The sequence below is a fragment of the Plecotus auritus genome (genome assembly GCF_963455305.1).
Source record: "Plecotus auritus genome assembly, chromosome: 9".
Classification (NCBI taxonomy): domain Eukaryota; kingdom Metazoa; phylum Chordata; class Mammalia; order Chiroptera; family Vespertilionidae; genus Plecotus; species Plecotus auritus.
In genome coordinates, this window is record NC_137783.1 from 58,574,968 (window position 1) to 58,589,756 (window position 14,789).

The 14,789-nt window shown below is 43.8% G+C and overlaps 1 protein-coding gene across 22 annotated transcripts in view; it reads right to left on the reverse strand.

Moving 5' to 3' along the window:
* LOC308234133 (WASH complex subunit 2A-like) overlaps positions 1-14,789 on the reverse strand; it is an 84,407-nt gene that overhangs the window by 1,183 nt on the left and 68,435 nt on the right. For 4 of the 22 annotated variants that reach the window (XM_080641412.1, XM_080641417.1, XM_080641401.1 and 1 more), the window contains 9 exons: positions 11,472-11,627; positions 9,575-9,754; positions 7,926-8,054; positions 7,718-7,798; positions 7,046-7,168; positions 6,022-6,084; positions 5,474-5,686; positions 2,732-3,349; positions 345-522 (listed from right to left, as the gene is read on the reverse strand). In XM_080641412.1, the coding sequence (XP_080497538.1) occupies positions 345-522; positions 2,732-3,349; positions 5,474-5,686; positions 6,022-6,084; positions 7,046-7,168; positions 7,718-7,798; positions 7,926-8,054; positions 9,575-9,754; positions 11,472-11,627 (1,741 nt within the window). The remainder of the gene's footprint in view (positions 1-344; positions 523-2,731; positions 3,350-5,473; positions 5,687-6,021; positions 6,085-7,045; positions 7,169-7,717; positions 7,799-7,925; positions 8,055-9,574; positions 9,755-11,471; positions 11,628-14,789) is intronic. The other 18 variants (XM_080641403.1, XM_080641416.1, XM_080641402.1 and 15 more) reach the window with 14 other exon arrangements.

A 14,789-nucleotide genomic window follows, 5' to 3' on the forward strand; every position in this document is an offset into this window, starting at 1 on the left:
ACCTCTGTCAACTTTACATGTGGTTGATAATTCTGATCCTCCTTTCATAGCATCAGTGTGTAGATTTGTCACAGATAATTGGCAGTGGGCATAATAAGATAAAAGTTAAATTACACTTAAAGATCAAATTCTGGGATCCTTCAAATCCTTGATGTCCATGATACCCAAAAGCTATTTCACCATTTACCTATCCATCCTCAGCCTAATTCAGGATTACACAGCAAGCCAAAGGAACCCCACTGGGGAACATTTTCCAGGAAAAGGCCAAGATAAAGGTAGCAGGAGAAATACCAAGTCATAGAATGGTAATAATCTCTATGTCATGTGTAGAAAACCCAACTTACCCATGTCATCATCAAATATAGACTTAGCTTCCACTTTCTTTTTGGACTTTTCTTTTGGTTTTACAGTTAGGTCAGCAAAGATATCAATGTTATCATCGAACAAGCTGGGTTCAAATGTCCTTTCCTTCTCTCTTGTTTTTTGTAAGGGTTTAATTGCTTCTGTAGCAAATATATCATCCTTGTTAAGGTAAAAAACAAGCAAAACAATATTAAATCAAAAACTTTTTACTAAAAACACTCATTTCAACAAGTTGCAGAAATGCAAACTTCCAGTGAACAACAACATGACCTGCCTCCTAGATTTCTGCCTGGCCCAGTCCTTCTTATTCTTCTAGTCTCAGCTCAAATGCCAACTCCATAGAGAGGCCTTCTCTACCAGTTCTATCTGAAGGAGCGCCTCCCCCCTATCCATCACTCTGCGCCCCGCTACCCTAGGTTGTTTTCTATATGACACTTAACATTATCTGTTGCCCTGTCCCAATTCTCCTCCCTGGGAACTCTGAGGAGCAGAGCACAGGTCCTAGTTCACTGGTGTCTCTCCACTACCCAGATGCTCAATGCACACATGCCCAGAGTGCCACTGAGGGCCTCACAGTCTGTGCTCAGTCATCAGCTAGGACCTGCTTCCCCAAGAACCAGGTTCAACACTCAAACCGCACCAATGCTGCCTTATATAGGCCATAGAGTGGCATGCCAAGGAAGCTGGCTGATAAAAACCAAGATCTATATCAATGGTTATGGCCAACCAGCAATTACCAACTTTATGAAACAAAACAAAAAACTATTTCTGAGTAAGTTTCAGAGTTATTAATAAGGGAACATAATTATAATCACTAAGCAAGCAGATACTGGGTAGCAACAAACAAACCCTATGTAATCTATAGCTCAAATGAGCCAACTGGTATTTTCCTTCATCTAGAACCAGGCATGAAAACATATTGTTACATCCTACTAGAGGCCTGGTGCACGAAATTCGTGCACGGGGGAGGGGGGTGTCCCTCAGCCCAGCCTGCACCCTCTGCAATCTGGGATCCCTCTCACAATCCAGGACTGCTGGGTCCCAACTGCTTGCCTGCCTGCCTTCCTGATTGCCCCTAACCGCTTCTGCCTGCCAGCCTGATCACCCCCTAACCCAGCTGTGGGCAAACTACGGCCTGCGGGCCAGATCCGGCTGTTCTATCTGGTTCTCTTGCTCTCCCCTCTGCTCCTTTACTTTGAATTTATATTAGTTCACACAAACACTCCATCCATGCTTTTGTTCCGGCCCTCCAGTCCAGTTTAAGAACCCATTGTGGCCCTCGAGTCAAAAAGTTTGCCCACCCCTGCCCTAACCACTCCCCTGCCAGCCTGATTCATGCCTAACTGCTCCCGTGCCAGCCTGTTTGCTCCTAACTCCCCTCCCCTACAGGCCTGGTCACCCCTAACTGCCCTCCCCTGCAAGCCTGGTCCCCCCCAACTGCTCTCCCCTGCAGGCCTGGGTCCCTCCCAGCTGCCTTTCCCTGCAGGCCTGGTTGCCCCCAACTTCCCTCCTCTGCTGGCTTGGTCACCCCTAACTGCCCTCCCCTGCAGGCTTGATCGCCCCCAACTGCCCTCCCTTGCAGGCCTAGTCCCTCCCAACTGCCCTCCCTTGCTGGCCATCTTGTGATGGCCATCTTGTGTCCACATGGGGGCAGGATCTTTGACCACATGGGGGCAGCCATCTGGTGTGTTGGAGTGATGGTCAATCTGCATATTACTCTTTTATTAGATAGGATAGAGGCCTGGTACACGGGTGGGGGCCAGCTGGTTTGCCCTGAAGGGTGTCCCGGATCAGGGTGGGGGTTCCCTTGGGACGTGAGGTGGCCTGGGCGAGGGGCCTGTGGTGGTTTGCCCCCTGGCGACCCAAGCAGAGGCCCTGGTATCTGGGGTTTACTTATCTTCTACAATTGAAACTTTGTAGCCTGGAGCGGAGCCAAGCCTTCTGCTTACTCCGTGGCAGCAGCCATTTTTGGGGGGATTTATGTATCTTCTATAATTGAAACTTTGTAGCCTTAAGTGGAGGCCTGGGCCGGCCAGGGTGTGCGGAAAGCTTGGCTTCCTCCATCACCGGGGGCAACCCTAGCCTCCTGCTCTTTCCAGTTGGCTGCCGCCATTTCTGTTTGGTTTTATGTATCTTCTATCATTGAAACTTTGTAGCCTTGAGTGGAGGCCTAGGCCGGCAAGGGCAGGCAGAAAGCTTGGCTTCCTCCATCTCCAGGGAAACCCAAGCCTCACTCCTGCTCTCTGTGGCCGCAGCCAGCTTGATTGGGTTTATTTGCATATTCATTCCTGATTGGCTGGTGGGCGTGGTTTGTGGGTGTAGCAGTGGTGGTTAATTTGCATATTGCTCTTTTATTATATAGGATTACCTCAAAAATATCTTGTGCTTTTGAGACGGCAGCTTGCTGACCACTGGATTTTGACTCATTCCTCTTGCCTTTCCGATCTGGAAAGAGAGAGTCCTCGTCTTCCAGGAGAGGAAAGGGACTTGCTTCCTTGGCTGGCTTTGTTTTAGCAGACTGAAAGAGGTCGTCATCACTACCTGCCTCAGCCAGAGCTGGACACATGGGGCTCTTTTCTCTCCTCCCCCCTCGCAGGCTGGCGGGGCTCCCTGCTGCCTTTGCCTTGGCTTTTCTGCTTCCCGTGGGCTGAGCTTCAGTGGCCTTGGAAAAGATATCTCCAGAATCAAAAAGGTCACCCCCAAGAGGCTGACCCGGAGATTTACCAGAGGGGCTTCTGTCCACTCCAGGCACCAGACCACCTGTCCAAGTCAAAGTGGCAGCTGCCACGACCTCCTCAGAGCTGTCTTTTCCACCAGCTGCCCTGGGCTGTGGCTGATAGCCTGCTGGGGGAATGGCACCATCTGACAACTGTGCAATGGATCCTCCTGGGACACTCATGTCCTCAGCCTCACTGGATTCCTGGGCAGCCAACCGTCGAGCTGCACGGGTCTGTGGCCTGCGCTTCCCTCTCATTTTGACCCGGCTCTGTAAGGACAAAAGACCACATGTTGATCTAGTGATAAAAAAAAAAAAAGTGTCCAACGCTAACATAGCAAATAATCTGCAACTCTACCTCAATCAAGGTATTATCTAAGATACAGAAGAGGTTATTTCTTAAGATTTCCAGAAGTCTAATAGCTCTTAATACTCCAAAATTAAGTCATTTTTATCCTTCACTACTCCCCATTTTTTAGTCTTTTGAAGGCAATTTCTATTCAATTTCATACAAAAGGCTTCATCTGCCATTGAACACGGACAGAAATGTTGGTGTTCTGTGTCCCATAATCCTTCCTAGTCCCTACTCAGCCTGTGGATTTATTTCAAAACAAGAAAGAACAGGAGAATTTCTGGCACTAACCTTTACTAGGGACTAAACTAAAATCACACTGCAAGAGCAGGGAGATACCAAAAAATAAAGAGATAATATAAGGTGCTCTTTTCTTCAAATTAACAAAAAATAAATTCAACTGATAAATACTTTACATTTAAAAAGTGGCTTACCAAAAAAGTGGCTTACCAGTTGGAGAAAGGTAAGTCTTACATGATCTCACTCATTTGTGAAATATAATGAACAACGTATCAGTAAACTGATGAATAAAAATAGATCCAGAGACATAGAAGCATCGAACAGACTGGCAAATCACAGAGGGAAGGCAAGGGGTGGGGGCAAAGAGATCAACCAAAGGACCTATATGCATGCATATAAGCATAACCAATGGACACAGCTAATGGGGGGGGGGGGGGTGAGAGCAAGTTGGGAGAGGTCAATGGGGGATAAAAGAGATATATGTAATACTTTCAAAAATAAGAATTAAAAAAAAAAGAATGTGGTTTACAATCAGTGATTCTCATCTTTGATGTTTCTCTCCCTTACTCTCTGAAATCAATAAAAAAATATATATTTTTTAAAAGTGGCTTAAAGAGATCAACCAAAGAACTTGTATGCATATATGAATAACCCATTGTACACAGACAATAGGGTGGTGGGGGCCTGTGATGAGGGGCAGGGGCAGGCTATAAGGTGTCAATGGGAGAAAAAAGGGGACATATGTAATACTTTCAACAATAAAGATTTTTTTTTAAGTGGCTTAGAAATCAGAACTCTTAATATAACTTCAAAATATTAATCAGCTATGATAATAATGGCAGTATTTGTGTTATTTTCCAAAATATACAATCAACTCATTTTGAGAATGTATAAGCTACTTTGGGCAAAGTAAGTACTTGACTGTGTTTGCCTATTTCAAGGAAATTTAACAAATGATTTGAAGAAGTAGCCATTTAAACCTAACCAAAATGAAAGCTAAAACACATAACAAAAGGGTGTTTTATTTTTCACAAGGAAAACCGGTTTGGAAACACCTGAAATGAATGTATCTGCCAGAGTTATCCAGGTACTGTCACTTACTCAGAGATCAGCTAAGGCCTTCTGGAGAAGGAAGAAAACTAGATAGAAAAAAAGAGAACCAACTCAAATGAAAGCAAAACCTCAGAGTGCACAATCCACCCAGCATAAGTCCACAGTCCTGTGGAAGAGTATGGCAGGCCTGCACTAGCTGGGGATCTCCGAGGAGGGAGCTTGGGACACAAGGCAGGAGAGAAACATCACAAAAGCAGTTAAGTCTGAGCAGAGCTGTCAAAGAGGGTGCAGCCCCAACTGATGGCAGCTGGGGGGGAGTGTATTCAGAGAACGGTGCCTGGAGTGACTGGAGTTTAGGCAGGCAGTGTGGGGTGAGTGGTGGGGAAACTGGAAGCTCCAGTTAGCACAGACTAGAAAAGCTTTACTACCCATCCAAGGAGCTCTAATGTCCTCCAGCAGAGGAGGGACACAGTCTGCTCCATGCTTAGACCTCTGGTAGCAATGCAAGAACAAGTGGGAGGTAGCGGATTTCGCTGTGGCTACTGAGCAGAATGTAAATGTAACAAATGCGGGCAGTAGAAAAGTGGATGCAGAATTAGGGAGGTGGAAGGACGACAGAGGCTGAAGGAAGGATGAGGTGACTCTTCCAAATGGAAAATTGGCCTATTGTGTGTAACTGATGAACTAGAAAGAAACATACAAGCTGTTTGGCTAAGAAAAAAGCAAGCAAGCACAGGCAGCTTCATCACCTTGTTTGCACTGTGTAAGGTGTCGGCCTGAGCTGGAACATCAAAACTCACGCCAGCCTCCCCACTCCCAGGAAGAGTGGGTATAGTTTCCAGACTCTGTATTCTCCCAGGGTCAGACGAAGGAAAAGCCAATTCTGGCAAAACAGAATGCGTTCCAGAGATCTGGGGAGCCGCTGCAGGCAGCAGGGCTGCTGGGTTAATCGCTAAATTTGCCTAAAGAAGAAAAATAAAACTTACTCATATATTTTCTTAAACACAGCAGTCCATTACTATTACTGTGACACATGGCGAGAGACTCAAGTGTACATAACGAATAATATGAGAGGAGAAATGCAAATCCCTTATCAAGTCTTAGGATTAAACAGAACGTTATACACCTGTGCCCACCACTGGGCCAAAGAAAAGCTGTTACAGATGCAGCACACAAAAGCAATGACTGGAGAGTGGGGAAGAGATAACACCTGCAGCAGCTGACAAAAGTAAAAAACCAAGAAAGTGTACGGACGCCACAGGGTGGGCGATGAAGATTCCAGACATGTTATAATTACTTGTATTTTCCAGATCCGAGGGGATGGCTCTTTGGTTTTAAATGGAGCTGGACCTGGTGAGTCCTGTGTGAAATTACAGTCAGTTAAAAATCCATTTGGGAAATAGAAAGAATAGTGTCTCTTGGATTACGTTTATGCCTGTAAAGAAATCTGTGCTGGAGCTAAGCCATCGCTTTCTGTAACTCTCCAATGGGAAGGGCATTCCGATCTCTCCTGGGGCCTCACAACATTTCACTAGCATTACTTCCATTATAACCCGTCATCCATTGTAAGTGACAGGCTGTCAGACTACATGGAGTAAAGGGAGACAGATCATGAATAAGATGCATGAGAACCAGAGCATCCAAACCTGACCAGTTGGCAAAATTACATGCTAGTTATCCCACACAAAGATGACAAAGCACACAGACATTCACCCACAGCCTGAGGCACTGCTTCTGGAAGCAAAAGAGGCTGAGACCTGGGAGGAGGCACTGGAGATGTGCTAGTCCTTGTTTCACAGCTCAGCACGCTGAGGTCTCAGTAGACACCCAGGGACAGTGGTGAGCCAGAAGCAGAACTCCCCATCCAGTCCTGGCCTCTTCTCAGGAGGCCCCCCATAGGGAAGATGGCTGAGGACAGAGACCTAACAGCAAGGACCTCACAGGAGGTAACATGAGGGGGAACCAAGAAACTGATGCAACATATATTTTATTCAAATGTAATTCTACTCTAAGGTAGCCCAAAGGGAGAAATAGGGGTCCTACTGGGGAAAAGATTCTTAACCCCACCTTAACTCCATCTTAGACTAGAATTTGGAGGTATTACAAAAATAACAATAATAAGTATGGATTCATGGACTGGACTATGGGATGAAGAGGGATGAGCAAGGATGAAAAAATACAATAAAGAAAGAGAAGTAGTCTTAGATGCTATTTCCTCCCTAATTAAGAGCACTCGGCACCCCCTTGGCTCAGTAGAATGAAGTTCATCTGGACTGGGATGCAAACAAGAGCTCAAAGTCCTTAAAGCGATCAGTTCTAACCTGAGCGGTTTCTGGTTTCCATAGTCTTTTTTCTTTGATACCTTGAGGTGATTCAGGATGTTTCTGGTTCTTGAAAGAGGAAACAGAGTGATCTTTTTTCACTACCCTCTTCTTTTCTGATACCTTAAAATGAAAAAGAATACTAGAAGTCTGCCAAGCAGCTTAGTCATTTGAAAGAAAAGTCATAATGCAATAGAAGAATGTGGCTTCTTTTCTCAAATGAAAGCTGAACTAACTCAAAGGCAGCATTTCAGAAATAGCATTTTAAAGACTGTGACTTTCTCACGAGTCCGCTCTGTGATAAAAAGAAAAAAGTACTTACAATATCTACTGGGACAGGGGCAAATGACACATACAGACTAACACTCAGATTTAAAGCTTTGCACCTGAAAAGCAGGAATATTTAGTAACTGTATTGTATGCACTGACCTTTCAACAAACTTAAAAATCAAACAAATTTGTAATAAAAGAGCCTGGGTTAATGTTTTCATGTTAGCTAGGGAACAGGAGATGGGGACACCACCAACACTATCATCAGCACATCATTTGCCATGCATTTATTACGAAGACCCACAATTCTCTGAGTCTTTTCTTAATCCAGTAACTAGACATTAATTTCTTTTCCCAGAAGCCTTCCCACACATCCCAGTATTGAGAACAAAAGGCTGGTACCAAAGGCTGGGACTTGGCAGAACTGAAAAGGTCATCATCTTCATCATCCCCAAAGAGGCTCCCAACACTTGGCTCTAGCAACTAGAACAGACGAAACTCAAATTCAATATCCAAACCAAAACAACTTACAAAGAGAGCTAGGTGAGTTGCTGAGACAGTACCCAATACAATACCACAGCCATGATGTGCAGAACCATTTGGCACTGACCCTGGTATTTTTGGTGCCGGAGAAGAGATCCACATCGGGGTCGTTGTCCTTCTGCAGCTTGTGACTAAAAAGGAGCTCTTCATCCTGGAAGACACCTGTGCTCTTGGGGTGGGCATCAGGGTCGGGACTCTGGGGAAAGAGGGAAGAGGGTGTGTGTTTAGGCTTCTAAGGATTTCTCTCAATGAAATCACACACAATTACAAAAATGGAACAACAAAGATACTTCCTGTGGCTTTGTTTACAATAGCTAAAGGCTGAACACAGCCTAAGTGTCAATCAGAAAGGGAATGACAATTCACATAATGGAATACTATGCAGCTACCAAAAATAGTTGAGAATATATAAATACAGATAACAGATACGTAATCTGTAAAGATCCTCTTTCAACTTTTGTGTAGTATCTGAACTTATTACATAAAAAACAATCTATTAGTTCCATAGTGAGAAAAATTTTAGGGGTGAAAACACAAAAATTAAATAAGTTCTCTCCATCTCATTGCCAAAGGGACGAAGAGACAGCAGCTGACTTAAAACCAGAAACCACAGAGTGGTCAAGCACATATACCTAACCTGTCAGCATCTTAGTCCAAAGTCCTGGCACAGGTATAACCAGCCAATCTGCCCCTATTCCCATCCACCTCCTAGCCCACTGCCTTCAGATTCCAAACAAGTTCTTTTTGTTTGCTGGGATGTCTGACATTGAAAGTTACTATGTACATTACTTGGTTTGACATTACAATGCCCCAGATTCTAAAATCCTCCCCTCTTTCTTTAGTATCACATCCACAAATTAAAACAAAAAAACTCACTCCTGACAAAATGGGTCATATTAAAAATTAACTAATAAGGCCTGGCCTGATTGATCAGTGGTTAGAGCACTGGCCTACAGACTACAGGGTCCGGATTCAATTCCAGGTCAAAGGCATATTCCTGGGTTGTAGGCCAGACCCTGGCCTGGGTCAGGGCATGTGCAGGAGGCAACCAATCAATGTGTCTCTATCACATCGATTTTCTCTCTCTCACTTCATCCTCCCTCCCTCCCTTCCACTCTCTCTAAAAATCAATGGAAACAAAAGATATACCCGTGGGTGAGGATTAACCACCCCCAAAAGTTTTTGTTTAAAGTTAGTAATTATTATTATTGATTATACATAAAAAACAGTGTAACACAGAAATTAAGACTACAATTTTCATAACTTAAAAAAAAAAATTACAGTCCAAAATCAGCCACAATAACAGAGACTAGAAGAAATATAGTGCCCTACCCGGTTTGGCTCAGTGGATAGAGCATCGGCCCGCAGACTGAAGGGTCCCGGGTTCAATTCCAGTCAGGGGCACGTACCTTGGTTGCTGGTTTCATCCCGTCTCTTGTCTGGGCCTGTGTGGGAGACAACCAATCGATATGTCTCTCTCACATCCATGTTTCTCTCTCTCCTTCACTTCCACTCTCTCTAAAAATCAATGGAAAAATATTCTCAGGTAAGAAAAATCAATAAAATATTTTTAAAAATATATAGCAGAAGTACTGGTGAGGATGTGGAGAAATTGGAACCCTCAATTCTTCAGCAACTCACATGACAGGCTTGATACCATGAAAATAAGATTCTTCTATCCTTCTAAAGCCTTGAGCCTTTGCTGCTTCTGCTCACCTTCCCTACTTCTTTCTTTAGAGACTGGATGCCACACTGATCTTCTGGTTTATCCTCTTCCTCATCAAATAAGCTAAGAACAGTTTTGGTTCTACTTTTGGTTCCTTTGTCCTGGGATGATGAAGAAAATAAATCAGAATGCTTGACTGCTTCCTGAGTAGATACAGTCAAAGGCCCTTCCTGAAAAATGGAAATAATAAGGAAAAATATAAGTAAGACTTGGAAATGCAAATAAGTTATTTGCATTTCTGGGGCCTTCCAAGCTCCTCATTAATCTAATAACGGCCACATTTACATGTTTCAGGGCACTGCAGCTCATCACATCTACTCCCAGGTAATAAAACATTAAGGCCAATTCTCAACCAGCTGCTCCAATGAAGAGTCTTGTGCAGATAATTTATAGCCAAAGATAATTTTTTCAATCATTTTAAAATCCGGGTTCCTCATTCCTACCAAGAGATATATGCCAGTTATTACCCTGATCCACATAGGTTGCTCAAGAGCTATTAATAACTTCTAAGTCATAGAGATAACACAAATACCAACCATTAGAAGTGGATCATGTATTTCCTAATATTTACCTAACACACAAGTCTCAAGGAAAAACCTAATTGACAAAATTAGACAGTTAAATTATAGAAGACTCACACTGTATGCAATTAGAAGAATCTCTAAAATAATGCTAAAATTAAACATTTATTCTATTCATTCAACAAGTACCACATTTCAGGTAAGTGACAATTGATTGTAAGAACCATTATTACTGTATGAACCGCCAAGAAAGAAAAAAACTCCCAATTAAACATGCCTTTTACTGTGTGGTGCATCCTAGTTTCAGAGTGGTTCAACTGTGAAAGATTATGCTTCTTTGAAGAAATGTGTAATTTGTAAAGTGACTACTATGTGCAAGGTAATACGCTAAGTACTGCAGATATAATGGTGAACAAAACAAACCTGGCCCCAATACTCAAGGAGTTCATATGCAAGCAAGGGAGACAGTAGTACAACAAGCAGTTAGAGTTGAAGTGTGGAATGGGCTGTGACTAGAGTAACTCAGGGATTGCAGGAACACAGAGAGGGCCACACTGAAATCACAGGAAGAGAATGTTAACCGATGACTCAGTCCTGCTGCAGCCCAGGAGCCTCCAGAGGAAAAGTGTACGGGGCGTTCTTCACACAGGCCCTAGAAGGGAGACACATTGATTGGTTGCCTCCTGCACATGCACTGACCCAAATCTAAGAGTTGAACACACAGAGGATAGAAAAAAGGGAAAGGCATACAGAGACTGGCGGCAATTGCAGATTTCCAGCTACAGCCAGTAGCCTTATCCACAGGCCTCTCCTGCAGGAAATGACAGATCCAGAAAAAGAGAGCTCATGTTTTAGAAGAAAAACAAATTTCACTTTAATTCACAGCCAACATCAACTAAATGGGAAAAAATAGAGTAAACTAAAATCTTCTTAAGACAGTCATCTGAAGTACAGGTGGGGACTGGAAGGGAACTGGGGATAATAGAAAAGGGAACAAGTCAGAAAGAGCAGACATGCAGAGAGAAAGCCAGCATGAAAAATAAGACGTGGAAGAACACCCTGGAGGGAGAAAGGCAGAGTGGACACTGGCACAAAACGACAGGGCACATCCTGTGTGCATGCATGCCTCAAAGAGTCCGAAAGCCGAGCAACGCTGAAGGGCTCCTGAAGGCTGGGACCAGAGATTTTCTGCTTTATACTTTCCAGTGTTTTCACACTTTTGACCAATGGGCCATTCATTTTCTGTAGTAGGAAAATGTAAGGGCATATGTGTGCGCGCGCGCGCGTGTGTGTGTGCGCGCGCACGCGCGTGTGTTATTACAAGAATATAAGACCAACTATTGGAATATACAAGAAAAAAGTCCACCTTTTCTGGCTCCTCAACCACATGAGTGCTCCCAAATTCTGACACCTCTTTGGCACTCTCAACCTTCTTGTCCACAGGCTTCTCTCCAAGTTGTACCTCCTTCTCTTCTTCATCGCTGAACAGCAAAGGTGGTACCTCAGGGACAGTCTCTTTTTTCTACCAAAAGATGAGTAAATGACATCCTCATGAAAAATAGTATCAACAGGAACACTTGGAAATGGAGTAGCGCTACCATCCCAGAGGGACTGCCTTGCACATCTTACTCCTCATCCCTGGGGAGGGGATGGGAGAGGCTTGGGAAAAATGACCTTTGGATGGGCCTACAGCAGCAGGGAATCCCAAACAACTATTTGCAAAAATAACAAGCAAGCAGAGATTACAACTAGGACTGAAATCTAAACAACAGTCTTTATAATTAGCATCACTATCTGAGCTTATCTGCACCTAGATAAATTCCTTCCTTAGCTTATTAACACCATAGAAACTCCTTCCTTCTATTCATGTAACGGTTCCCCTTCCCTTTCTCGTAAATACCCCATTGCCCTTTGGGTTTCGGCCTGAATCAATACTTCCTGAAGAGTTATTCTTTTGAATCGCAAATAAATGCTTGCCGCCTCTCACTTTCGCCTTTTATTTTTAGGTTAACACTCAAAAACAAAAAAAAAAGAAAAGTGTGCTATCATTGCAATGTACAGAACAAGCTGAAACCACAGCCCTCTGGTGGAAGAGACAGCAAGACAGGCTACCCCCTGGGCCCAGCTGGCAGGAAGCCAGAAACCCGTCAATTGCCCCCAATGCCTTCCCTTTTCCTTACAGCCAATTGGCAACCAGCCTGAAGGGCACTGCTGTCTCCACATTTACTTGGTAGGCTTCAACTGTATTCCCTTTGCTCACACATGCGCCTAACAAGAGAGACTGTCCTTTCCCTAACCCTCCCTCATTTAAATGCTAAAAAACACACCCCTCAGTGGAGATTTAACAAGCTAATGAGACATGCAAATCATGAAGAATCATGTAGTTCCACTTCTCAGGCGCCAGAGAGTCCCTGCCTGCACATACTCAGACATGATGCTCCGATGTCATCTTTCTTGCTTCTACTTCTTTAAAATGGTTCCCTGGGCTTGAACCGGGCCCTGTTCAGCAGCAGCAGCACTTCCTTTCTCCCCCTGGGTGCTGCTTCCCTAGAGTGCTGGGGCTTTGTAATAAACCTCTCTCCTGAGCACTATTTTTGTGGTGCACTCCCTCGATTTCTATCTCGAGAGTTCCAAAGAACCCTGGACAGGACAGTGAAGGGGGCACATGCAAGAGAAGAAATAAACACCACTGCCCCAGGCTTGCAGACATGGCACCTCGGAGTTTCTGCTACCACATCGTCCTGCAATCGCTTAGATCCTTACCTCTGCCACTAAGACAACTACCAGTCTCCTTTCTGCCTCCCTCCTATCACATTTCAGCTGCGTAACACCTTCCAGAGCTGTCATGCTAAACTAAAACACTGGATTATTTCATCTCCCACCCGAGACCTGTACCATTTGCATTAAGCAAATGCTAAATATGACAATGAACTGACACACATTATATACCTTTACTCATCTGCACCCCATCAGTCCTCACTTTTCTTTAAACCTGTTGCAAACTTTCACATGCTACACCTGCTCCTCACAGTCTATAGTGGCAAATCCTCATCTTTCTTTCTTTTTTTAAAATATATTTTATTAATTTTTTACAGAGAGAAAGGGAGAGGGATAGAGAGTTAGAAACATCGATGAGAGAGAAACATCGACCAGCTGCCTCCTGCACACTCCCTACTGGTTATGTGCCCGCAACCAAGGTACATCCCCTTGACCAAAATCAAACCTGGGACCCTTGAGTCCATAGGCCAATGCTCTTATCCACTAAGCCAAACCGGTTAGGGCGGCAAATCCTCATCTTTCAAGGTTTCCTGTTCTCTTCAGTTAAGTATCAGCTGCTTCGTAGACAAGAATACAGCCCAGCCAGAATGGCTCAATGGTTGAGCACCAACCTATGAACCAGAAGGTCATGATTCGATTCCCGGTCAGGGCACATGCCCAGGTTGCAGGCTCCATCCCCAGTGAGTGGGGCATGCAGGAGGCAGCCAATCAATAATTCTCTCTCATCACTGATGTTTCTATCTCTCCCTTTCTTTTCCTCTCTGAAATCAATAAAAATATATCTTTAAAACATATATATATACACACACATATATATATTACTTATATCTCTAGCCCTTGCTTTCGTCTTAATTTACATTAATAGCTATCACACGTCTTTTTTTCCATTTACTTGAAAGAATCATACAGTGTAATATCAGTCATGGTATTTTACATCAGGCAGGGGCTCTACACAAGTCTGCAAGCACTCTGCCCTGCCTCTCATCTGTCCATTACCTGGAGGCAGGAACTTCAGAGATCAGGAAACTGAGGTTATGTGACTTGACTAGAGTGATCAGTATTCTCAGGGCAAGTCACATCAGAAATTTTTGAGAAAAAACTGTAACATATCACACCACTGGACTAGATGGAATGAGGTGGTGAGCTTTGAAGCAGTAGCTAAACGAAGTTAAGAAGACAGATTTGGAAACTACAGAAGAATATTACTAAGATAAGCAAAATTATGAATAAAGTAGGAATAAAAGGGTAAGAAGATTTTTAATTATTGTTAGGAAGAGATTCTTAAAATGCATAATCATTTGAACTTGAATAAAAAACTGGAAACCCACAAGAGTTTCAGAAGAGATAAGGCAAAACTGAAATAATTTTTTAAAATTTTGTGGATATGGATTCACCGAAAACTACATGTAACTTTGATGCAAGTTAATGAGGGTAAAAAATGAGAATTATGATGAAACATATTCTCCCTTCATATAACAATGAACTTTAAACCAAGGAAAATGCTACCCAAACTACTGGGTGGTATTTTTTTAAAAAAAAATATTTTAACTAGAGGCCTGGTGCACAAATTCGTGCACGGGTGGGTTCTCTCCCATAGTCCCTAATCAGGGCCAATGGGGGCCAACCAGCTGGGGAGGGACGGCTGGAGATTGGCTGGCGGGCCAGGGAGGGACCATGGGAGGGCTCCAGGGTATATCCAGCCCTCTTGCCCAGTCCTGATCGGCTAGACCCCAGCAGCAAGCTATTAGAGCACATGCCCCCTGGTAGTCAGTGCGTGTCATAGCGACTGGTTGAGCAGTGGACCAAATGGTTGACTGATTGGTCGGACACTTAGCATATTACACTTTTATTATATAGGATGATTTCAAAGAGGAAGGGAGAGATAGAAACATCAGTGGTGAAAGAG